This window comes from Psammomys obesus, unplaced genomic scaffold, assembly GCF_907164565.1.
Source record: "Psammomys obesus unplaced genomic scaffold, mPsaObe1.curated_primary_1811, whole genome shotgun sequence".
NCBI lineage: Eukaryota > Metazoa > Chordata > Mammalia > Rodentia > Muridae > Psammomys > Psammomys obesus.
Genome location: NW_026585644.1, coordinates 23780105 through 23806241, shown reverse-complemented (window position 1 = coordinate 23806241; position 26137 = coordinate 23780105). Strand labels below are relative to the sequence as shown.

The 26137-nt window shown below is 40.1% G+C and overlaps 1 protein-coding gene across 3 annotated transcripts in view; it reads left to right on the top strand.

The window, feature by feature from the left end:
* Nbas (NBAS subunit of NRZ tethering complex) overlaps positions 1-26137 on the top strand; it is a 299994-nt gene that overhangs the window by 233791 nt on the left and 40066 nt on the right. For all 3 annotated transcript variants that reach the window (XM_055625644.1, XM_055625653.1, XM_055625635.1), the window contains exons 45-47: positions 11196-11411; positions 13993-14195; positions 15961-16050. In XM_055625644.1, the coding sequence (XP_055481619.1) occupies positions 11196-11411; positions 13993-14195; positions 15961-16050 (509 nt within the window). The remainder of the gene's footprint in view (positions 1-11195; positions 11412-13992; positions 14196-15960; positions 16051-26137) is intronic.

Genomic DNA, 26137 nt, shown 5'->3' with positions numbered 1-26137 from the left:
ATGTCAAGAGTCAGGAAGGTTCCCAAAGCTGATTGTCTAACCTGATTGTAGAAGGACAAGAAAGGAGATCAGAGAAGAATGAAGCTTGTTTTCTCGGATAACTGGAGTTTCCTATTTTGTTCTAAATACGTTTCTCTTATGTTGTATGTTTACATGGAAATGTAATAGGACAATAGGATGTTTTATGTGATTATGTCTAGCTTTCAGATTCATTTCCTCAGCCAGGTTGGCTTTGGAAGTTGCTTGCACCTTATTCTCGGGCTATCTTTCCAGTCGTAGCTCTTTAGTGTTGTAAGTTTAATGTTTATAAACCTTGCCCTATGAACCCAACTTAGTCCATTGATGGATTCTGTATAGACTCATAGTTAAAACTGGATTTTATATGTTTGGACATTTGAAAAACAAACAAATCTATCAAAGCCTTTGTGTGGCCATGTTCACCCTTGGCCATTTGCTCCCTGTCTCTACCAAGGCATTTGAGTGTTTGCACACACAGCTTTGGTTTCCTCATGCTGCAGCTGCGCTTCCATAGTTCTGGTCTTGAAATGCTCTCATTCAGAGATCCACTTGACTGAAAGACATTTGTTGTGTTTGAGCCACCATTTAATGGTTTGGGATCAAGCTATGACAGGAAGAAAACAATCAAAAGCCAAATATGCTCTTTTAAAGAAAAAAAAATAATGCAAAGAAAAGAAACAAAGGAGGAGAGGATGTTGTTGCAGAATGGTTGTGGAATGTCACCCTGATGAGGTGACATTTGTATCAAGTTGTATGAGAGAACAGGAACATGCTGTAAGGACTCCCAATACAGCAGCTCAACAGCAAGAAGACAGATTATAAAGGACTTATGAGACACAGAAAGTCACACAGGGTGGGGCCCAGTTTATTCTTGGGGAATTGGGAAGTCATTAAACAGATATGGACAGTGGGTTGACATTATCAGATTTGTGTTTTTCAAATATCACTTCTCCAGGGTTGCGGAGATGGCTCATTTAGAACATGCTTTCAGGCAAGAGGGTGAAGGCCCAAGTGTAGAGGGCTCAAGGTCCTCATACTCTCATACAGCAGTAGGGAAACCAGAAATGTTATACACATGGGCTTCTCTCTTTAATAAAAGGAATTAGCATGATTTCTTCACAGAAAGTTAGGATTGAATGTAGTTAATGGCCTGCTGATCTTTTGCTGTCTGGAGAGCCAGGCCTCACTGTGATCCCCAGATTCTAGTTATGTTTATGTTTCATTTGTTCCAGACTCCTGAGCATTGTTTCTCAGTCAGTAGAACCCACTCTTATGGAAGAGGTCAAAGGTACTTTACAAAAGAGAAGGACTTTGCAAAGGAGTTTCAATGTAGTCATTCCTTAAGATTTGTTGTAATAATTGTCATAAGGAAACTTTTTTCCTGAAGTTGTACTGTGTTTAAATATGTCAAAAACAAGCTGCTCAAGCCAGACTCTAGAAGTTTGAAACAACACCAGCTAAATAAGTTGTGCTGAACTGAATTTCTTTCTTGACTCATGCAGGCCATCACTCTGGTGGTCATAGCATTTGCAGGTACTCCCACAGCTGCGTACCATTCCATAAATGTCTGTCGAGGTGAGGGTACCAGTGCCAGAGAGGTAGAGAAGGGAGCATCCCTAGCATTCACTGGTGAGCCAGTCTAATTGAATCAGTGAGCGAGCTTCAGGTTTAGTGAGAGACCCTGTCTCAACAGTAAGGCAGAGAATAACAGAAAGACACTTGATGTTAACCTCTGTCTACCATATACATGTTTATGTGTGTGCTCATATACACAAATACATACACAGAAAAATTACTGCTCTGCAGGTAATGTTGGAGTCACAGGTGAACCCCAGGATCATAGGGGCCCAACAAAATAAGTTCCCATAGTTATACCCACACTTGGTCTTCTTAGGTACCTCGCAAGGAGAGGTAGGCCCATGAAAATTGGCTGGATTGTTTTAGCTTACTGTAGTTACATGATCTTTCTCTTCTGTTTGATGGGCTTGCCTCACTCCAGAGGTGTGAGAAGCAGGGTCCACTCCCCAAAAATTCTTCTTCCTATTACCTCTTCATCACTGTCCGCCCAGCTACCCCATGGAGTTCAAAGTCAAGGTAGTTCCCAGTGGGCTATATTTTCCATCTAGTCTGATCTGGTCCAGAAACTAAGTGACCAAACCGCTGCCTTGCTGCTCCATCCCCACCTGAATACAGATGGCTCCATTAGACACTGCTCGGCAGTTTGGACATTGTGGTCTATGAGGGTTGGAGGCTTCCTTATGTGAAGTGGGTTGTAGTGCATAGATAGTCTGGACCTGCTTTCTGAAAATCACCTTCTTTGTTTCTGTGACCCCACTCCCCTCCTTCCACTTCAGTGAGGTTCTTCCTCTCTCATTCCACAGTTCCATGTGGAGTGCTGCGGGAAGCCTGAGTCCCTGAAAGCATGCCCAGCTGCCTCAGTCTGTTGGAGAAGGTCAAAGTCCCGGGTGTTAATTTCAGATGTTCACAGCATCTAAGATGTGGCTGTGGCAGGTACCACCATCTCAGGAACTTAGCTGAATTCATGTAGATTTGATATCTGCTGGTAACGTGTTCACATAACTGCATCATTGGAGTCTTTTACTTGCTTATTTGTTTTGAGACCTTTTCTTGTATACCATAGGTCTTTGATGTATTGCCCCATCCATCGTCTCCCTCAGCCTAAAATGAGCTGCCTTAGAGCTCTCAGGTTTCTGTGGAGGTCCACATCATTAATTGGATCTCTGCCCTGAGTCATTTTGCTCGATTGAGGAATTTACAGGTGTCACATCCTTGCTTTATCATCCTCTGAAGCATTTTAATCTTCTGAGGATTTAACCTGCCATTTGCTATCTATGCATTTCTCAATCTCGCCTTCTACCACTGGTGTGTAAATAGCAATTGTTTAACCATATAAAGCCCTGGATTTATGTGTTATTTCTCTACCCTGTTTGGTTCCTATATACAATATGGATTATATGCTATATGGGTAAATGGCATATGCTATGCTATATGGCTATGTGGGATATGATATTCTATATGGATATATTGTGTATAATATACTATGTGAGCAGAAGGTAAATCTGGGTCCAGGGGTCTTTTCTGAGACTGATACTCTAACCAAGGGCCATGTATGGAGGTAACCTAGAACCCCTGCATAGATGTAGCCCATGGCAGCTCAGTGTCTAATTAGGTTCCTTAGTAAGGGAACAAGGACCATCTTTGACATGAACTCAGTGGCTGGCTCTTTGATCACCTCCCCCTGAGGTGAGGCAGCCTTACCACAGAGGAAGACAGTGCAGCCAGTCCTGATAAGACCTGATAGGCTAGGGTCAGATGGAAGGGGAGGAGGACCTCCCCTATCAGTGGCCTTAGGGAAGAAGCATAGAAGGAGAAAAGGGAGGGTAGATGGGATTGGGAGGGAATGAGGGAGGGAGCTACAGCTGGGATACAAAGTGAATAGATTATAATAAAATAAATATACTATATGGAGAAATGGTATATGATATGCCATATGGATAAATAGTATATATTATATGGATAAATTATGTATGATATACTATATGGATAAGTGGTATATGCTATATTATATAGATATATTGTATATGATATAAGGACATATAGTTACAGTATGCTATGTGGATAAATGGTATGTGTTATATGATAAATTCTATATGAATTATATGTAAATGGTATACATTATATTATAGATAAATCATATATGATAAAATATGAATAATTGGTATGTGATGTGCTATATGGATAATGATATGCTATATGCTATATGGACAAATGGTATATCTATGGTCTATATGCTAAATGAACAAATGCTATATGGATAATGATATGCTATATGGACAATATCATATCATACTTTTATGATATATTGTATGTATAGATAAATGGTATAATATATACTATATGGATATATGATATATAATATATTGATATATGTATAAGATATACTATATGGATAAATGGTATATGCTATACTATATGGTATGATGTATACTATATGGCTATATGATATGATATATACTCTAAGGATATATGGTAGATATATTACATGGATGACAGTATTGGGTATACTATATGGTGTGAGGTATAGTATATAGATATATGATATATGACATGCTATATGAATATTTAGTATATGGTCTGCATCTCAAGTAAGGACCACTAAACTGTATATTTCATTACGTGTAATATAGATAAGGTTTTGTAGTGTCTGATCTGATAACAGAAACCATCTATGCTACCTGTTATTTGTCAGAAATGGCTGAGGTTCATAGTGGCTTAACAGTGCAAAAGGTTCATGGTCCCTCATTGTCCATTAGAATAAGAGACCGATACTACAAATCATATAGGATTCCTGCTGGTGGGAGCCCTCCATTTTATACTAGTACCACATGAACCCCACATGCTTCTTAACCACTCTGGCTGACGTGGATAAGAATGGATAATGAAAATCCATGGGAGCTTTTCTTACCTTACTTCAAAATGGCACATGTGACTTATGGCCAGATTTTATAGGCTGGAATGTAGCTGGCTGATCCTACCTGCAAGGAAGCCGACAAGTGCAGTGAGGTATAAGGGATGCCTCTGTCTTCTGAACATGCCATCTGTCACATTAGGGGACAAGTTGTCACTTTGGCAACACTACAGGAGAGGCAGCGGTGTCTGAGAACCAGGAGCTGACACTGAGGATAGGAAGTCCCTACAGTCAGGTGTCTTTTGTAGGTAGATCCAGAACAATGTGCTGATGTCATGACTCCTGGACTTTTCCTCTGCTAGACATCCTAGCCACACTTGGCTTCTTTATGAGTCTTTTCATGCTTCTATCTCACTTTCCTGTAGAACCTAGAAAATAGATGATCAGTACCTATTTGTTCAGTAATAGAAAAATTCAGCCATTTACCTTTAAAAGCTTTTTACAGTTAGGATTGTCTGTTCTGGAGGTCAGAGCACAGCCTGTGGTATTCACTCTTCCCTTCTACCATGTGAATTTCAGCTATTGAATGCTGGCTTATCAATAATCATTCTCACTCACTTAAGCCATATCACCTGCCCTAGCTAGCTACTTGTCTTAATTTCACAAAATACACATTATTTTAGTAGCAGTTATTGGTACAGGGAATAGTAAAAAAAATATTATATGTTATCTTATTAAAAGTATGTATTGATAATACGTCAGTAGACCTCAAAAGTAATTTTAATAATGAAGATACTATGTGACCACCAGATGTAGTAAAGAAGTTGCTATTTCTTACTCTGATACTTTTCTTTTTCTTTTTTTTTTTTACTTTTATTCCTATTTCTTTGATCATAGTAAAGTTTTAAAAAATAAATAAATGTCTAAATAAAGGCTTAATGATGAGCTTCCTTTTCCTAACTGTGCTCTGGAGTGTTCCTTGGTGCACTTGTTCTTATAAAGTAAAATAGTGAAAAGCATGAGTTGAGTCAAATGTGTGTTCAAATAAAAACCCTGCCATCCTTTATTATAATTTCATTCTGCTTCTTACAGTCCTAGCTCACTCAGAAAAATTAACTTTGGGTTACTTATTAACATGAAATACTGGGCTCTTCAGTTATTTTCAAATAGTTATTTTAAAGAGTCTGTTCAAGTGGGAAAAAGAAAATACCTTTTGTGATAATGGTGCAGTGTGCGGATCAGAGTCTAAACTGTTGAAGGCAGTCAGGTGACTGGCACACATAGCATGAGAGTGCAGAGTACAGAGAGTGGCAAGGCTGGCTGATGCTGGGAAGCCACGTCAGTGTGCTTTAAGAATGTGGGTCATGCACATGGATGCTGGATGAAGTGGAGGACTTCCCAGAGGCTGGACGTGGGCGCTGAAGAACCAGCTGGAGCTGGATGACTCCCTATGTTTGCTGTAGAGGCTGAGTAGAGATTTCAGACACCCCCATTGGGGCACTGGTGATTCTTGGGAGTTGCAAACTGTCTTTGTGACTGGAGTCTAGGTTGTGGGTCAGCTTGGTGCTAGCTTGAGTTTCATGCTAGGCAATTTGATGAATTTATTTCAAAAGGGGACAGTATAAAAGTATTATATGAGAAATTCACTAGAAGTATGAAAGGTCAGTGGATAAGGGAGTTAGTTGGTCAAATGAAATATCAGGCTCATTTATTGAATTATTGCTGTAGGCACCATACTATACTGATTGTTTTCTATACTGTCTTATTTAATTTCTTAATATGACCTTATGTGGTAGATGGCAATTTTCACATTTTGCTGATGAAGAAACTAAGGGTTGAAACTCTTAATCAAGTTATTTAACAACTGGAGCTGGGTAGTAAATATTAGAAACAAATTGTCTGAATTTAACTTTTTCCAGTTTCCTTTACCTTTATTCCAGCATTTGTCACTATCACATTAAGCCTTGGATAGGACTGATCCACCTGGACCTAAGAACCCAGACACCTGCTGTTTCTCCTACCACTTTGCTTTCTGCACACATAACTCCCTTCCTGTTTTCTGTTCTCTAGCTTGTTTATACTCAGAACTTCTCTACACCATGCAATAGGATAAGAAGAATATTAGACAAGCTGGCTTATTCACATAATTGTCCAAATTGAAAGTTTGGGGCAAAAGCATAAATGAATTGTGAGGAAAGATTCACAACACTGTTTCTCAGCCTTGATTTTGTCAGAGCACTCAACCAGTGTACACTTTGTGATGCTCTGTCAGACCTAGGATGCAGAAGATGGCCAAGAGGAAGTTGTGTGGTATGTGTTAAGACAAACTCTCTGGGTACTTTATGCAGTGGAGTCCAGGTTTTTTTTTTTTTTTTTTTACTCTTGAGACAGAGTCTTATGATAGTGGCCAGGCTGGTCAAATTTTCAACCTTCCTGCTTTAGCCTCTTGAATGTGCTCCATTCATGCATTGGATTCAAATTTCATTCCTCTTAATCTTCCCAGACTTTGCATGTACAGGGTAGAGGAGGGGAAGGTACGTTGAGTGAGCATAGGTGTAATTATAGTGTCTTGTATTTCTTAACTACAGAGAGGCATGCACTCTTGATTGAGAGGAAGAGCCAGTGCTGCAGTTAATCATGTCCAGTTAGGGCAGTGGTTCCCCCCTTCCTGATGCTCCACCCTTTAATAGTTCCTCATTCTGTGGAGACCCCAACCATAAAATTATTCTCATTGCTACTTTATAATTTTGCTACTGTTATAAATCATACTGAAAATATTTTTGGAGGTAGAGGTTTGCCAAGGGGGTTGTGACCCCCAGGTTAAGAACTGAGTTAGAGGCTTCTTGTTATTTTGTGCCATCTGCTTAGTAGTAAAACCCAGGAAGAAGTGAGGCCACAAAATATACTTTGAAGCTGCATTTCAGAGCAAACCTTTAGTGCAGGCTAGTGGAAACAGTATCTCCCTAAGATAACTTCAATCAGTATTTATACAGAATTAAGAAAATGTCAGCTGCCAACATTCAAACTAATTCTCAGAGGTAACTTGAAGTTGGGGTTGGGGAATACTTACTTTCTAGTGTAGGTACTAGTGCTTTGCACTTTAGCTTATTTCCATCCTTCAGAAATTCAATGACGAAATCTAAGAAATAATATGTAAATTTAAGAGGTTGTCAACGGCCATTTATTTGTTACTGGTTTTGTTTTTAATCAGCACTAGGCACTTTTGAGGATATAGCAAATATGGGCTTGAGTAGTCAACAGGAAACAGATTGTCAGAGCGTATCAGCAGGCACCTAGACGTGCTCAGAGGGGCGCTTCCATCACAGAGGGTGAAGCTGGACTTATTTTGTATATTTGAAGGTAAATGAGCTTTCTGTGCTTAAATTAGGAAACTGGAAGCCCTGCATATCTAATGTGGAGGCTGCCATGTGTCAGGGACTAAGTGAGTGAGCATAACATGGTTACAGAAGCCTGCAAACAGAGAACATTACTCAGAAGCAGAGCACTTTGTCACTAATGTTTTATATCACACGTTAATATATGTAATATAGTGTGTCTGCTCGACCCTATATCTGACAGAGCACTAATATCTGGAATATATATAAAGAACTCAAGAATTTAAACAGCAAGAAATCAAGTAATCCAATTAAAACATGGGGGACAGAGCTAAACAGACAATTCTCAATAGAGGAATATCAAATAGCAGAGAAACACTTAAAGAAATGTTCAACACCCGTAGTCATCATGGATATGCAAATCAAAACGACCCTGAGATTTCACCTTATACCCATCAGAATGACTAAAGTCAAAAACTCAAGTGACAACACATGCTAGAGAGGATATGGAAAAAGGGGAACCCTCCTTCACTGATGGTGAGAATGTAAACTTGTACAATCACTTTGGAAGTTAATCTTGTGCATTTTTAGAAAATTAGGAATAGTGCTACCTCAAGATCCAGCTATACCATTCCTAGGCATATATCCAAAAGATGCTCAAGTATACAACAAGGACATTTGCTCAACCATGTTTGTAGCAGCTTTATTAGTAATAGCCAGAAGCTGGCAACAACCCATATGTCCCTCAATTGAGGACTGGATACAGAAATTGTGGTACATTTACACAATGGAATACTACTCAGCAATTAAAAACAAGGTAATCATGAAATTTGCAGGCAAATGGTGGGAACTGGAAAAGATCATCCTGAGTGAGGTATCCCAGAAACAGAAAGACACATATAGGATATACTCACTTAGAAGTGGATAGTAGACATATAATATAGGATAAAAATCTGTACACCTAAAGAAGCTAAGCAAGAAGGAGGACCCTGGGTAAGAAGTGAAATTCTTATTCAGAAAGGCAAATGGGATGGACATCGGAAGAGGGAGAAAACAGGGAACAGGACAGGAGCCTACCACAGAGGGTCTCTGAAAGACTCTACCCTGCAGGGTATCGAAGCTAATGCTGAGACTCATAGCCAAACTTTGGTCAGAGTACAGGGAATTTTATGAAAGAAGGGAGAGGTAGAAAGACCTGGAGGGGACAGGAGTTCCACAAGGAGAACAACAGAGCCAAAAAAAAATCTGGGCCCAGAGGTCTTTTCTGAATCTGGTACTCCAACTCAGGACCATGCATGGAGATAACCTAGAACCTCTGCACAGGTTTAGCCCATGGCAGCTCAGTCTCCAAGTGGTTCCTTAGTAAGGGAAACAGGGGCTGTCTCTGATGTTAACTCAGTGGCTGGTTCTTTAGCACCTTCCCCTGGGGGGGGGGGCAGCCTTACCAGGCCACAGAGGAAGACAATGTAGCCAGTCCTGATGAGACCTGATAGGCTAGGGTCAGATGGAAGGGGAGGAGGATCTCCCCTATCAGTGGACTGGGGAAGGGGCATAGGAGAAAAGGGAGGGCAGGATTGGGAGGGAATGAAGGAGGGAGCTGCAGCTGAGATACAAAATGAATAAATTGTAGTAAATAAAAAATAAATTTAAAAAATGTAAAAGAAAATAATACAAAAATATGTATGATAAAAATGTTATATATATATATATATGTATGGCTAAAGTCATATTTCTCTGCAGATATTTTGTATACATATCTATATGCACAGAAAATGTAGAATATATACAAAAATTTATTTTGTGTGTGGATATAATTTAAATTTTAATGTAAGTATGGTACTGACGATTTTATCGCTCGATTTCTAAAATTTAATGTTTTGTGGAAGCACTTTGTAAAATTGCTCTACTGACTTTAATAACTAGTTCTAATTTTAATAACTATGTAATATGCTAACAGGTTATTCATTTTAGGCTAGTTAGTGTGAATCCTGTCAGTTAGATTGCTTTTGAGTTTTCCTTTTTAGTCTTATTCTACTTAAAATCTTCATGCCTCTGTGTCTGTTTCCCTCCTTCCATCACCCAATCATAGTTGCTTTAGGAATTTGCAGGCAAATGGTAAGAACTGGAAAAAAAATCATCTTAAGTGAAATATCCCAGAAGCAGAAAGACACACAGGGTATCCACTCATAAGTGGATATTAGATATATAATATAGGATAAACATACTAAAATCTATACACTTAAACTAATTGAGAAGGAGGACACTGGCTAAGTTGCTCAATCCTCATTCAGAAAGGCAAAGAGGATGGACATCAGAAGAAGGAGAAAACAGGGAACAGGACAGGAGCCTACCACAGAGGGTCTCTGAAAGGCTATACCCTGCAGGCTATCAAAGCAGATGCTGAGACTCATAGCCAAACTTTGGGCCAAGTGAAGGGTATTTTATGAAAGAAGGGGGAGATAGGAAGACCTGGAGAGGACAGGAGCTCCACAAGGAGAGCAACATAACCAAAAATTCTGGGCACAGGGGTCTTTTCTGATACTGATATTCCAACCAAGGACCATTCATGGACCCCTGCACAGATATAGCCCATGGCAGTTCAGTGTCCAAGTGGGTTCCATAGTAGCGGGAACAGGGACTGTCTCTGATATGAACTGATTGGTCTACTCTTTGATCACCTCCCCCTGATGGGGGAGCAGCCTTACCAGGCCACAGAGGAAGACAATGTAGCCATTCCTGATGAGACCTGATAGACTAAGATCAGAAGGAAAGAGAGGAGGACCACCCCTATTAGTGGACTTGGGGAGGAACATGGGTGGAGAAGGGGGAAGGAGGGTGGGATTGGGAGGGAAGACAGGAGGGAGCTACAGGGGAGATACAAAGTGAATAAACTGTAATTAATTTTTAAAAAAAAGGAATTTTCTTTTGAGACAGGATCTCACTACATAGCTCAGACTCATACTACTTCTGTCCCACCTGGCAAGAGCTGAGGTGGCATGCATTAGCATACCTGGCAGCCCATGGTCTTGATTTTTTACTTGAAAGTGACTAAATGCTCAGGACTTGAAATTCTGGCTGTAAATGGGTCCCTGTCTCTGCACCTTGGCTGACAGGCCATGGGAAGTCGAGTTTTATCCTTTCCAGCATTACCTTCTATGTCTGTTGTCATTGTTGAAAGGCTGTGTTAACAACCAAGTAGAATAAATGATATTGCACTGTTTCTGTTTTGTTTTGTTTTGTTTTGTTTTGTTTTGTTTTTCAAAGGAGGTGGGAGGGAACAGCAAGTGACAAAACATAGAAGTGCTAATCATTGATTGTTAAGATTTCCTTTTATTCTACCCTGCCTTATATGAATGTGTCAACCATAGTACTGGCTTGTTTTCCTGACTTTGTTTAATACCTACGTTTTAAAGCTGTCAGTAGAAGCCCGTGAAGAGATGACCAGGAAGGCTATTAAGACAGTCAAGCATTTCATAGAGAAACCAAGGAAAAGAAATTCAGAAGATCCCCAAGAAGGTTGTGCTTCTCAAGTTACCTATGCAGATGCCTTAGCCCATCTGGAGACATCCCTTGCCCACCTGGAAACCCTCAGCCACAGCTTCATCCTCAGCCTGAAGAACAGTGAGCAGGTATGAAGTAGAAACTTGGGAATGGCTAGTAGCTCAGATATTGTCACCACATTTCTTACTGCCTAAAAGCCACATTTGTAACTGTGCTAGCTCTTGAATGTTGTAAGAGATACCTGAAATGATCATTTCCTAAATGGAAAAAAACCTATTTCTGCTGTATTTTTCAAAAGTTCTGTCTGTGGGCACTTGGCCTCCTTGCAGAAAGGCCTGTGATAGCATGTGATGGTGTAAAATTAATTACATCATAAGCAAGAAGTGAGACAGAAAAAAAAAAAAGCTGGAATCCCATGATGCCCTTCAGTGTTCTGCTGATCTCTCACTGGATCCTAGCTCCTAAAAGGTGCCACCACCCTGCGACTTAAATACAGAGTCCTTTGAGGGATATGAAGATCTCAACTAGAACAGTGGTGTTGATAGACATGAAAAGTGGTCCTCAGGTCTTTACCTTTATCCCCCTATATCACTTGATTGGTTTCTTTTCTCTTTCTGAAGAATTTTGGACCTAAGATGGCATCTGAAAACAGGAAAAGGTAGATGGGGAGGGTATGTAGCAGGGAGTGCTGGGTATATGCTCTGGTGAGGAAGGATTTCTACATGCTGAACATGGTAGTGAACTATGAGAGTCACTGGGTGTTTTACTTTCTAAGTGAGTCCTAATAGAGACCCTAGCCATATCTATGTAATTTAAGTCTGTATAAAATCAGTTTTTTATATACTAGTTTTCTGTGCAGGCTTCAACAGTATTTTTAAAATATGCCTATTCTTCAACCTGTTCTACTGGTAGAGCCTTTCAGTATAACTTTATTTCTGATAGGAATTTTCTGGCTGGTCAAATTGTTACTATTGGATTTTTAACTAAGCCGCTTTAGTCCCCCAAACAGCCTAAGGAGTCCTTGCTCATGTTGAGGTCTAAGGACCTGTGTATTATGACTCTACTAAGAAAATCTGAAATCATATGAGGTTCTCAGAAACTTTGTTCTTTTTACTTTTTTTAAAAAAAAATATGCTTGAACATTTCATTTATTTATTTTATGGGTATGGCTTTTGTGCATGTGTGAGCCACATGTATGCACTGCCTATGGAGGCCAGAAAAGGTACTAGAGTAGTAGTTGGTTGTGATCTGCTTTGTGGGTGCTAGGAGTCAAATCCAGATGCTCTGGAATTGCACCATGTTCAGTGCCATTCTGTCTCACCAGCTCGTGGGAAAATCTGTGGTTTCAAAATTGAACAGCAGTTGCTTTTCTTAAGATACTTTCAGCCAAAGTAGTGGCACAGGCCTTTAATCCCAGTTCTGGGGAGTCAGAGGCAAGTGCAGATCTATATAGGAAGTTCCAGGGACAGCTATGTCTACCTAGTGAGACTATGTCTCAAAAATATGCCCCCCCCACCAAAAAAAATATTATTGTAAGAAAACTGAAATAACCTTCAGCCCTGTTAACTTGAGACTTACATTTTAAGTCCCCAAGTTACACCCACAGTTTATAGTGAGCTACATAGACAGCTGGCACTTCTGGAGGCTTGGTTTCCTCTTCTCTTAGTGCAGGTGCTAGAACTGCCTGGTCAGGTCCATGTGATTCAGTAGGATTGAAATGGAGGATTTCAAGCATGGGGGAGAAAAATGAAATGCCCGTTTACCAGAGTCAAAACCCAAGGGTGCCTATCTTCCACCATGCATGCCCTATCTTCCTCAAAAAGATTATATTTAAGTCTAGCCACCATAATATATTCCAGTAAACACTGGTTTTTAATATCATTAAAATTTTAGTTAATGTTCTGATTTTATGTGGTGTTTTTTAAAAAAAGGAATTATCATGTTTGGAATCACCAGGGAAATGATACAGAAGCTAGAAAATAGTGCTGTTGTCCAGTGGCTGTGTGTAGTATGTGTGGCCTTGTGAAGTATGCTGGGAAGTAGAGCTTATGGCAGACTTCCTCAGTTATTTCCTGTAACATTGGTTCTTACAGATATGTTTAAAGAGAAGCAATATGTCATGGGTGGAGAGTGGCTTCTGGATCTTAATTCAGCTCCTTTATTGGATGGTAGTGTGACTTTCAGCATGCTGTTTAGTGTCTTGGATCTTCAGTTTAGTTTTTGATGAGATGGTTCTAATTAATAGTACTTGTAGGATTATTGTTGAAAATATTTAATTAAATACCTATTCATAACACCTGGGATTATCTAATTATTGTTCAAAATATTGTGATGATGATTATGCTTTAGAGTTTGTATAAACAGTGCAATTCGTATTCCCTACTGTCCTGTTCCTGACATTCCTAACACCTGATTTTTATGTCATCCCTGGTAGTGTTCACAGTGCCCTCTGTTCCCAACACCCATTTGTCCTCATGCTCATTTTACAGAGGGAAGTTTCTAATCACAACAGTCAACTATACTAATCAATGGCAAAGTAAATATTTCCAGTCAATCTAGGCGGTCTTGGTAGCCAGTTCATGTCCCTTGGTGTGCTGTTGATGATAGGAATAGATATAGTTTGAAGAACTTCTAAATGTGGTCTATGTGTAGCGACTCATTTAATTTCTTGCTAAAATTTCAGTTTTGATTACTTTTTTTTTCTTCCAGGAAATACTACAGAAATACGGTTTCCTTTATGATCTGTCCCGATCAGATGAAGGGAAACTTCATGACCAAGCTGTGGCCATGTGTTTAGATGGGCAGCCTCTACGGATGATTCAGCAGCTGCTAGAAGTGGCCATTGGTCCTCTCAACATCTCAATCAAGGATGTAGTGCATAGTGCAGTCACACAAATAATTTCTGCATTGAGGTAAGCTATAAAGTAATCATTACAGAAGACCTAAGGTAATATTTTGCCAATAATGTTACCCACCCCATAGCCATTATGAAGCTAAACTATCCCCAGGCCTGTAGAAGTATGTTATATCTCAAATATTTTACAAACCTGAGAGATTACTTTTAGAGTGTTCAAACTCTTAAGAATTAAAATGTCTTGAGAATGGAGAACCGTGAGTATATGTCCTCATTGATATTATATTTGTAACATGCCATGAAGGCAACTCCTGGTTGGAATTCTTTGCCTCTACACATTATCTAGAGAAGCAAGAGAAAGGCCAAATGACTTTTGAAGTGGGTAGCCAAGAGCCAGACTTCCCTATGGCTTCAGTGTGTTTGCTCAGCTCCTGCCTTTTCTAATGTGCCTTCTTGGAGGCAGTGAGAAATGGTGCCCAGGTAGTTCTTTTGATGAACTCCAGTCACAACTAGAGGTTTGGCATAGGCTAACTGTCTTAGGCATTGCTTACCTTAGGACATGAGTAGTATATGCTTGGCAGTAGAGAAGTTCTTGCTTCCTGTCCCCACATGGGGACATAGAACACAGCAAGCAGGAGGGTTAGAAAGGAGAACAGTGAAGCTAAGGGAATAATGAGGCATCATGCACTTTCTGTGAATAATGTAATTAGGCGAGATTTAGTTGCATTTAATTTATTCTTCTTTTAAGCATTCTTTGTAATTCTGTATTGCTCTTGAGGAACTTTTTGATTAAATACATGTCAGTTTCTGAAGCTAAACTGAAATCAAATGAGCCTTTATCAGTTTAATTACCCCAGCCTCATACAGTTTTCACATTAATGCTCTGAAGTACCTAGCAATTTTATGCAGAGACAGACAAAATCCAGCAGCACCTCATTTTAGAAATAACAAATTCTGCATTAATAAAGCTTTGTTCTATTAGTCTGTTATGATTTCTCTGCTTTTGCTTTGAGAACCCTTTATTTCCAAGTGATAACAGATATTTATTTGCCATATTTTGTACCTTTTGGTTTATAATTACTGTTTCTTAGCCAGACAAAGCTCACAAAATAAACATTTGAAACATTAGTGCCTTTGGTGGCATTTCGGCTACCAAAGACTTAATTCTAATCAAGCCTGAATTATCACACTGATTCTAATTGCAGTGTAGTGAAGACATTTGCCCAATTAGAATGCAAAACTTGCAGCTATAGAAGGTTCAGGAGCATGGAGAGGTCAGCTGTTTCCCTCTGAGGGCCAAGGGCACTGCTGGGCAAGGCCCCTACATGTATCTTTCAAGTTAGGCTTAATAGGCATAGGAACAAAATAACAAAGACCCGAAAGTAACTGAGTCCAGCAGGTGGTTTAAATTGGAAAATATTCTGAAAACATGTTTAAAATTTATTTTTCCTCTGTTGCACTTTTATAATTTTCTAGAGTTCTAGACAGTGAGTAAATACTGGTTTTTTTTTTTTTTAAGAGCATCAAGCTGGTGAATTTAGAATACTATTACATATTTAATGTTTAAAATGTTTTAATTTTCAGTTGCTTTTGAATGATAGCATAGTGTTGTTCTCCTGGTAGACATGTGTGCACAGATTAGATCATGAGCTCCTTAAGGGAAGCCAAGCTTTCCATCCTTAGAGCTTCCTCTGAGCACACACGATGTGAGCAAGTACCTCACCACACATAATCCAGCTGGGTTCACCTGAGTGTATATAGAACGTGTGTTTCTGAGGCTTGATTGACCTCTCCTGACTCAATTATTCTCTTTCTCATCACAGTGGCAGCAGTGCTGATCTCTGTGGGTCACGGGACCCTCTCCAGGTTCTGGAAGGTGTTGTTGGGGCAGTCCACACCAGTGTGGACAATGGGTAAGACCAGGACATCTTGACCACTGCCACTGATTGGCTTTCGTTGTGTTTTAGTTACTTCACTGTTGCTGTGAAGAGACACCATGACCAAGGCAACATATAAAAGAAAGCATTTGTAGTTTCAAAAGATGAATCCATGGTCATTATGGCCAATAGCATGGCAGCAGGCAGGCAAACAGGCTGGACCAGTAGATGAGAGTTTGCATCTAATCTACAAGTTAGAGAAAGAGAGTGAGCTAGACTGGGCTTGGCACGATGTTTTGAAACCTCAAATCCACCACCAGTGACATGCTTTCTACAAGGCCACACCTCCTAATCTTTCCCAATACAACTACTGGGGATCAACAATTCAAATATTTGAGCTCATGGAGGCAATTTTCATTTAAACCACTACATTCTATGCATTGGTCCCCATAGACTTGTAGCCATATCATAATGTAAAATGTATTCAGTTCAACTTAAAAAGTACCCATTGTCTTTCACAGTTTCAAAACTATTTAAAAGTCTAAAGTCTCTTTTGAGACTCAAGGCATATGGTTTTGAAAGCTCAAAGCCCACCCATAGTGACACACCTCCTCAACCAGGCCACACCTTCTAATCCTTCGCAAACAGTTCCATCAACTAGGGCCCAAGCCTTCAAATATGAGCCTGAGGGAAGGTTCTCATTCAAACCACCACAACCACTTAACAGGAAGGCAAGTCCAAGACTTCCTGCCAGCTGATATCCATGTCAATCCTATCTAACCTCTCCTCAGCTAGCCAGTTTTTATTGAAAGTAATAGTGAGAAGTGGCTTAGGAAACTCTCTACTCAGTACTGAGTAATAAAATGACTTTCCTTTGCAGTTGTTATTCAGGTACACATATATTATATATAGTTTCAATAGAGATTCATGGCCACTTGTGTATAATATTCTGTTGACCCATTGTAACACTTCCCACTTCTCTTCATGAATTTAATTCTTAGGGTGGTTATGCTGGCTGCATGTGCTGTTGCTGCCTTCAGGAGATGATAGAAAATCTCACCACTTGTCCAGGATTATAGAATCAGGCTCTGCTTGACAGTGACTCCAGACTTAGCATGCAGGCTTAGCATGTCAAGATGAAAGTCCCTCTGTTTATCTTCATGAGTTATAGTATATGTTGTAGATAGCAGTATATCTTCATGAACTTCATTTTGCCCCAGGTTTGAGAGGATACAGGATAAGCTTTCTGGATGAATATGAGAAATTATTGTAAGAAGGACCCTCTTGGTTCCTCTGCCTTATAATCTGTATAGTTTTCTAAACCCCTTTTGCTTGCAGGTCTTCAAATAAGAAAATAGTTGTAGCACTCTAGGGTAGGGGCACGGGTGGGGAAGAAGGAGGGAGGATGGGTTTGGGAGGGGAAGAGAGAGGGAGCTACAGGTGGGATACAAAGGGAATAAACTGTAATTAACAAAAATAAAATATAAAAAGGAAAGAAAATAGTTGTAGTGATGCCCAATTCCAATCCCTTATTGTAAAGAGATAAGTGTTTATTCTGTGTGATTACTGTGTGTCATGCTCTAGTAAGTCACAGGGAGTTATATATGCATGAGAAGTAACTTATAAATCCAGAGAAAACAAGCTTGCACATAGCCGTAATAACTGCTATAGAGTGGGAAGTACCATGCTGGAAGCAAAAATGGAGGACAAGGGATGGCAGATCAGGAAATGCAGTGGGTGACAGGGGCCTAGCCTCTGAACTCAATCTGTTAGGATGGGATGGTGATGGTATTCTGGCTGAGACACTGCACCTGAGCAGTGCCGGTGCAGCAGGTGGTGGTGCAGGTGGAGGTGCTGTCCTTGATACACTTAGGTGCCATCTAGCTGTTACACAAAGCTGCTGCCATCCCTGTCCCAGTCCCCAGGGGATCAACTCTGTCAGCCCTCAGCTTCTCTCAAGTGGGCTTGGCTCTGGATCTGCCAAGATGAAAGGCCCTCTCTCAACTGCATGGGCCACTTCCAGTAACTTCCAGAATCCTGTCCACCTGGGGCCATCTCACAGTTACAAGACAATGTTTTTCCCCATGAATTTCTAACCAGATACACTGAAGAATGTACCCTGGGTCTTTGAAATACAGGTTATTTATTTTTCAAGTTTCAAAAAAGACTTTAGGGAGTGGAGAAGCAGAACAAGATATTCCTTTTCATTCCAGAGACAGAATAACTAAGGATTCTTGGGAAAAGCTTCAGTGGATTTTTTTTTTCTTGAAAAAAAAAAATAAATAAAAGCAAGAGAAGAAAGATAATATTATAACTTCTATTCCCAGCAAGAGCAAGTATTCTTGAGTTGGCAAAGCTACTATTTGCTTGATTTTCTGTTCCCCAGCTACCTGGTAGAGTTCTATGGGGGAGACAGAGTGTATATTTTAGGCAGTTCCAGTTAGAGTCTCTGGAGGGACATGGGGTACCAGCCCCTCTAAAGCTTTGCTCTCAAGTCACTCATTTCTGTATCTGACTCAGCTGGTGACCTCCTATGTGTTAATGCCAGGCCTTCTCTGCCCTTCCTCTTCCTCATGTCATGCTCTGTTAGTTCCAACAGTGTAAGTCTGATGACCCCTATCCTGAGTATCCATAGTGAATAACCCCTTCCCATGCATGCCATCAGCCATCACACACATACATGGATACCCACTTGCACACACATTTATATTTGTATGCTCCTTGAGATTTGTGGATGCTCTCTCATTATTTCTGCCAGGCAGATATAAGAGAATATTAAGAATTGGAATGTGTATGAAATAGCTACCAAGTGTTTGATTTTATGGCTGTTATTTTTCAGGTGTTTCATTTTGTTTTCTTGAGATAGGGTTACATGTATCTCATGCTGGCCTCAACCTCTCTGTGAATCCCAGAATGATATTGAACTTCTTTCTGTCCCTCCTATTTGTACTCCCAAGTGCTGGGATTACAGGTCTGCTCCACCATGCCTGTGTGGCTATTTTTAGTACATAGTCTGTACTGTACAAGCATCAACTCTTGCTTATGCTAGAGAAAGTGTCAGTTGCATTGTAACTGCAGCGTACCTCTCCAGGCATCTCTCTCTCCTGTGCTGATTTCAGATCCAGGGAACACAGCACTCTCATTGTATTAATGGAGCCCTTAACCACCAAATCAAATATGGCTATCTATATAGGTCTCATAGAATTTTTCATAGAATCAAGTTAAAGGAGGGAGGATTTATTTTAGCTCATGGTTTGAGGATGCAGTCTTACCACAGAGGGGAGCACACTAGTGAGAACAGCTTTTAGCTGAGACAGCAGTAGTGTGAGCCTGCTTGCTCACACCTGGGCTCTTTGGATTTGGCTCTGCCTTTCTTTCAAACCTCTCTCTTTTTTTTTTTTTTTTGCTATACTGTGAGCCTTCACGGGAATTATATAAATCTCCTAAAGAACTTTCACTGAGCACCTTGAATTGCCATGTATCTGTAAATTCACCATCTTTCACTGCAGAGAGATGTTCCTCTGTTCAGGATTGAGAATTATATTGTCCATGGGTATAACAAAAATGTACATGTATTCAGAAGGCACCTTGGTACCAGGAGAAGCTAAACAACATAGTTAAGTTCTCCTAGAGCCTAAAACCTCTTCAGCCATGGATTGCCAATGTGGTTTATGTTATCATATACCTGAAACTAGAGAAAATGGTGTGGGTACTCTCTAAGACACAAGCATAGCCAAGGGCTTTTAAAACAGGAATCCACCCTCTCAGGCCAGCAATTGACAAAGAGGACCCTATGAAAGAAAAGACATCTGTACAGAATAGGGAAGTGCTAACTGGGTGAAGAGGCAATCTTCAGAAAAGGAGAGTGAACAGAACAGAACAGGAGAAATCCTCACTGGCCATACCTCTGATTGACGATCAACATCTAAGATACACAGAGATCCCAAATGGCCTACAGATCTGTGTAGAGAATTCTCAAAAGTGATTTGAATGACAGAAACTTTAAAAAAGTAAATTAAAACCTTGTGAGATTCCATGTCACTCTTTTCAGAGTGACTATTATCAAGAAATCAATTGACAATAAATTCTAGCAAGGAAGTAAGGAAAGAGGCACCTTTATTCACTGTTAATGGGTGTCTCTACTACTACAGCCACTTTGAAACTTTTTAGATTCCCCAAAAAACGAAAAGCAGATCCTGTCATGTGATCTAGCTAGTCCACTCTTGAGCATGTACTCCAAGGACTTTATCTATATCCCCACTGAGATGCATTCTCATCCAGGTATGTATCTTGCCACTGTATTCACAATAGCTAGGAAATAGAAAAGGCCTACATGCCTAGACAGATGAATGGATAATGAAAAGTATACATACAGGCAATTTTATTCAGCTGTAAAAAATGAAATTATGAAGTTTTTCAGATAAATTAATAGAACTAAAAAAATATGCTGAGTGAGGTAACATAGGCACAGAAAGAAAGAAACTGTGTATAGGATGCATACTTAAGAATTTTGATTAGGGAAGGCCCTGAAGATCTCAGACAATATAAGCTGTTGTCGTGCCTCTTGTTCATTGGACAGAACTAGTTAATGAGAACTATTCCCAAAATACCATAAATCTTATTGTAAGACAAATAAATGAAGCTGAAACCAAACTGGAACTTTCTTCTGTACTTCCTAGTTTTTATGGTGCTGAAAGGTATTTTGCAGGTTATTAGGGAAGGAGAGGTATTACTGTGTAACTTTCAACCTGTGTTGCCAGGCAAGATGTACCCTCTGGTCCAATAAAGCATGACTTCCTGTGGGATAACCAACCCCTCAGGATGAGTGTCATCCAGTTTTCCAGTTTTTAAAGAAGATGCCAAAGGTGACCGTGACCGTGTGTGTGTGTGTGTGTGTGTGTGTGTGTGTGTGTGTGTGTGTGAATTTTAATTTGGAATCATTGGGATCCAAGCTAATCCTACAGTTGGGCTGCCCACTGACCTTCAGTAAAAAGGACTGGGGAAAGTGCCCTTAGTTCTCTTTAGGACTTCAAATTCTATGACATTTATACTTATAAGAAATATCAAAGGTCTTATATTTTGCATATTTGAATGAAGTTTTCTTTTTCCCATCCTCAGATAAAAATAACTATTTTGATTAGTATATCATTTAAACATATCTTGATACCTCTCAGTATACTTTAACTATTTAGATTTAGATGTGGCTTATTTTCTATGTCTGTGTTGTGTTGGATAAATTTATGTCAACTTGACACAATCTAAAGTCATCTGAGCAGAGGAAACCTCAATAAAGAAAATGCCTCCATAAGATCCAGCTTTCAAACATTTTCTTAATTATTGATCAGTGGAGGAGGGTCCAGCCCATAGTGGGTGGGGTCATCTCTGGGCTGGTGGTCCTGGGTTCTATAAGAAAGCAGGCTGAGCAAGACATGGGAAGCAAGCCAGTAAGTAGCACCCCTCTATTGGCAACTGCATCAGCTCTGGCCTCCAAGTTCTTGCCTTATTTTAGTTGCTGTTCTGATTTCTTTCGATGATGGGCTACATGTGGAAGTGTAAGCCAAATAAACCCTTTCCTTTTGGGTTGCTTTTGGGCATGGTATTTCATCACAGCAAAGGTAACCCTAATTAAAACAAGTGTCATAAAGAATCTGGAAACTATTTTACCAAAGACGTTCTTTTCTATTCTAAAAACTTCTTCTTGACTCAGTTGCTGTTTGGTTGAGAGCCCCTTTCTTTCTTTCGTACTTGCATGGATGTCTTCCCATGCTACAGGATGACTAGAGAAGAGTGGATGATCACTCACACCTCCTGGAGTTTCACATCCTCAGATAATCACTCATTTAACATGCTTGGCTTGCTGCTGCTGCTCTTTCCTGTTGGTAGAAGTGTTGTATATCCCCCATGACTCTTTATCTGTTGAGCCACAGCTGATTATGTGTCTCTGTGTCCCTATTAGTTGATTGTTTTTAAGTAAATTTTTTAAAAATAAAAGTTGGCTCTTTACAGTGTAATACCTACTTCTCCATCCTAATTATAGGACAGAGAGTAGAAACAAACTGTAGATTTTAATTTTAACTATTTAATAACTTTTACTAATCATTTTTATAATGAGGTAAATGTGTTTTGAAATGATTTCTTTATTGTTTTTCTCATTAAACTGCCTTTCCTTCATCAAAGACTACAGAAATAGAGTCACTTCCCTCCTCCTTCTGGATCTCTGCATTACTGACTTCCTGATTTCTATCTGCCCTTATTTTATTCCCCCATCCCACCTATTTATCTTTACAATTTTCAACCCACAGAAAAATAGCAAGGATTAAAAATCTCACCTTTTTCCTTTTGCCATTATTTGGCCAGTTGTGTGTGTGTGTATGTGTGTGTTTATACATACTTACTGCTCTATAAGAATGACTATGAATTTTAAAAACAGCCTTGAAGCTTCCTGGCTCATGCCCTGACATTGCTTTCTAAGAGTCCCTTTCTTTCTGTACAGTCATTCTGACTCCTGTGTTTAGGTACATTTGTCCAGGACATGATGCCTTTGGAACAGTGTTTGAGGTTTAGGAATGAGTTCTCATAATTTGATTATATATTTTAAACATCAACTAAAAATTGGAACATGTCTCTCCAAAATGCCAGATATTATTAACTGCATTATAAACTCAAGGAATAAAAGAGTCCAGCTCAGTTATTTGTCAAGTGTTACGATCTCTCTGTATCTCATCAGTGACTGGAGGTGCTGCCTAGGTGCTATGTAGCGTGCTTCGGAGCGCTCAGTGGCGCTGCACAGTAATTGACGAGACAAGGAGCAGATAGCCCAAGTAGACCTCACTGCCTGCTGAGAGACCTTGGGGGATCACTTTCTTGTCCGCCCTTTAGAATGGTGGCAGCATACATGAAAACGGTGGCTGTGAGAGTGACCCCTCATAGCAAACCTCCATAAATGATCATTCATATTTTCTGTGGCTCACCATAGTGAGATGGGTTATTTGGTCTTCATGACTCCAGCTTGCTGACATCTGAGCTCATCCTACTCACCTTGACACTTAGGTAGGAGGATTAAAACACCAGCTTCTTAGAAACTGGTTTGGATTTGTTGGCAGAAATGGACTTCAAATGACTTTCTTCCTGGTTTTTTAAAAACATGTTTGTTTATTTATTGGCAGTTTCATACATTTATATGATGTGTCTTGATCATATCTATGCCTAACTCTCCTCTCCCCCAACTCCAACATGTTCTCTTCACATATTTGTGCACTCTTGCTTGTGTGAGCCTTCCCTTCCCCCATCTCAGCCCACCACGTCTAGTTAGTGCTGGTATGTTGACTGATCTTGCTGCTGGCCTGGTCTTTACTGGTCTTGTGCAGTAAACCATCCCTATAATGAGTTCAAGTGTGCAGCAACCATGCCATGTCTGTAAGACATTTCACAGCACTCCTTATCCTCTGCCTTTTTTATTCTTTCTGTTCCCTTTTCCTAGTATTCCCTGAACCTTGTGTGGGTTGCTATTAATGTCCTATTTCTTCTAAATTTATACTTGGGCAGCTGATGGCCGCCACCTGAGGCTGCCCAGCCTACACATCTTCTCTACTGTTTTTTAAAGTGGCATTGAATCATGAAATTTGCAGGCAAATGGTGGGATCTAGAAAAGATCATCCTGAGTGAAATATCCCAGAAGGAGAAAGACACACACGGTATATACTCACTTATATAGACCTGTAAGATATGATAAACATAATGAAATCTATACACCTAAAAAAGATAATCAAGAGAGCGGACATGGGGTAAGATTATCAATCCTTGTTTAGAAAGACAGATGGGATGCGCATTGAACATATGACAGGAGTCTACTGAGCGCATTTGAAAGACTCTAACTAGCAGTGTTTTCAAAGCAAAGACTCATGACCAAACCTTTGGCAGAGTACAGGGAATCATAAGAAAGAAGGGGAGTTAGTCTGATGGGGAAAGGATAGGAGCTCCACAAGGACCAAATATATCTGGGCACAGGGTCTTTTCTGAGACTGACATGCAACCAAGGACCATGTATGAATGTAACCTAGAACCTCTGCTCAGATGTAGCCTGTGGTAGCTCAGTAACCAATTGGTTTCCCATAGTGAGGGGAACAAGGACTATTTCTAACAGGAACTCAATGACTGGCTCTTTGGCCTCCCTACCCCCCAAGGGAGGAGCAGTCCTGTTAGGCCACAGAGGAGAGCTTTGCAGCCAGTCCTGAAGATACCTGATAAAACAGGATCAGATGAATGGGGAGGAGGTCCCCCCTATTAGTGGACTTGGCAAGGGGCACGGTGGAGATGAGGGAGGGAGGGAGGGACTGGGAGGGAATGAGGGATCGGGACACGGCTGGGATATAGAGTTAATAAAATGTAACTGATAAGAAAAAAATAAAATTCAAAAAAAAAAATAAAGTGGCGTTGAAGTTCATTGCTTCAAAATCCACTACCATCCCTTTTCCACTCCCTCCAAAAGCCTTAATAATAATTAGGCATGTGCTAGGTGTGTTACACACATTGAATTTACTACTTTTTTTTCTGAAGTCTAAACAACCCTCTGAAGAAGGCATTGCCACACATATCTATTGACAGTTAAGGAAACCAAGGCTCAGAATTGTTTCAAGAATGCTGGGTCGCACTTTCCAAAGGCTCTTTCATACTGTCTCTTCAGCCTGTGTTCATTGTCTTGGTTTCAGAAGTGAGAAGACTGTAGCTTGCTCCTCTCTTGACCCCATACCGGGCCTTTAATCTCTCACTGAACTTCCATGCTCTCTGAAATCTGTGCTTTTTCCCTATCCTCTTTGTCTGAGTTCCACTTATCTATCTTTATACTTCTGCACATCCTGTCTATCCTTGATCCTATTTCTGTGCCACACCTCTTCCTCCAAACAGTTGCTCAGTTTTGTCACATTAATAATACAGATAAAGGCCAATTCATAGATCTTTCTTTTCCATTGTGTTAGTTCTTTGAGGGCAGACACCATGTAAATTTTTAATGTCTGGACCATCAAGTACAAGCTGTAGTGCTTTGACAGCAGTAATACTTATGAAGATGATTCTGATGGGGGAGGTAGCTATTAAATACTTCCTCTGTCACACAGGGCAAGGTGCTCAGCTTAGGTTGTCTTGGTTACATAGATTCCAGCAGATACTTCCTCAAGACCTTTAGCTATAAAGCAGGAGTGGTGACATTCATGGTTTATGTTCACAGTGTTAGAGAATGATGTTGCTGAGAACCAATTAGGTCTAAAAATGATTTTGCTGATACTACTTTACAGAACGTGTTCAGGAAATACCTGTGCATTCTGTCTTTCTTTCATAAACATTTTCCACAACATATACATAGTTCTAAGTATGTCTTCACTGTGTACACAAGTGAGTATACATGTGTGTGAGTGTGCATACACATAGATATGAGTGTGTCTTCACGTGTGTACAGGTGTGCATGCATGTGTATGCAAATGTGCATGTGTGGAGCCCAGCAGTTTTTTCAGATATCTTTCTCAATCACTCTCCTCTTTAATATTTTTTTTATTTTTTAATTTAAATTTATTTTTTATATTCACTTTACATCCTGATTGTAACCCCCTCCCTCATCTCCTTTCAGTCCCACCCTCCCTCCCACTTCCCCCATTACCCTCCCCTATTCCTCCAAAAGGAGGAGTCCTCCTCTCCTACCATCTGGCTATCAAGTCTCTTGGGACTCCTGCATCCTCTTCCTATGTGGCTTGGCAAGACACCTTCCCCCCACAAGAGAAAAGTGATCAAAGAGAGGACAACAGAGTTCGTGTCAGAGACAGTCCTGCCTGGACTGACCTGCCTTTCAGCTACATCTGTGAAGGCAGTCTAGCTCCTCTCATGCATGGTCTTTGGTTGGTGCATCAGTCTCTACAAGCCCCCTAGGCCAAGATTTGTTGGCTCTATTGGTCTTCTTATGTAGTTCCTTTCCCCTCCAGGTCCTTCTATTCCCCCACTCTTTCCTATGACTCTCTGCCCTCTGCCCAAAGTTTGGCTGTTAGTTTTAGCATTTGCTTCATTTTTAAATTTTATTTACTTATTTAGTTGTGTGTGTGTGTGTGTGTGTGTGTGTGTGTGTGTGTGTGTGTGTGTG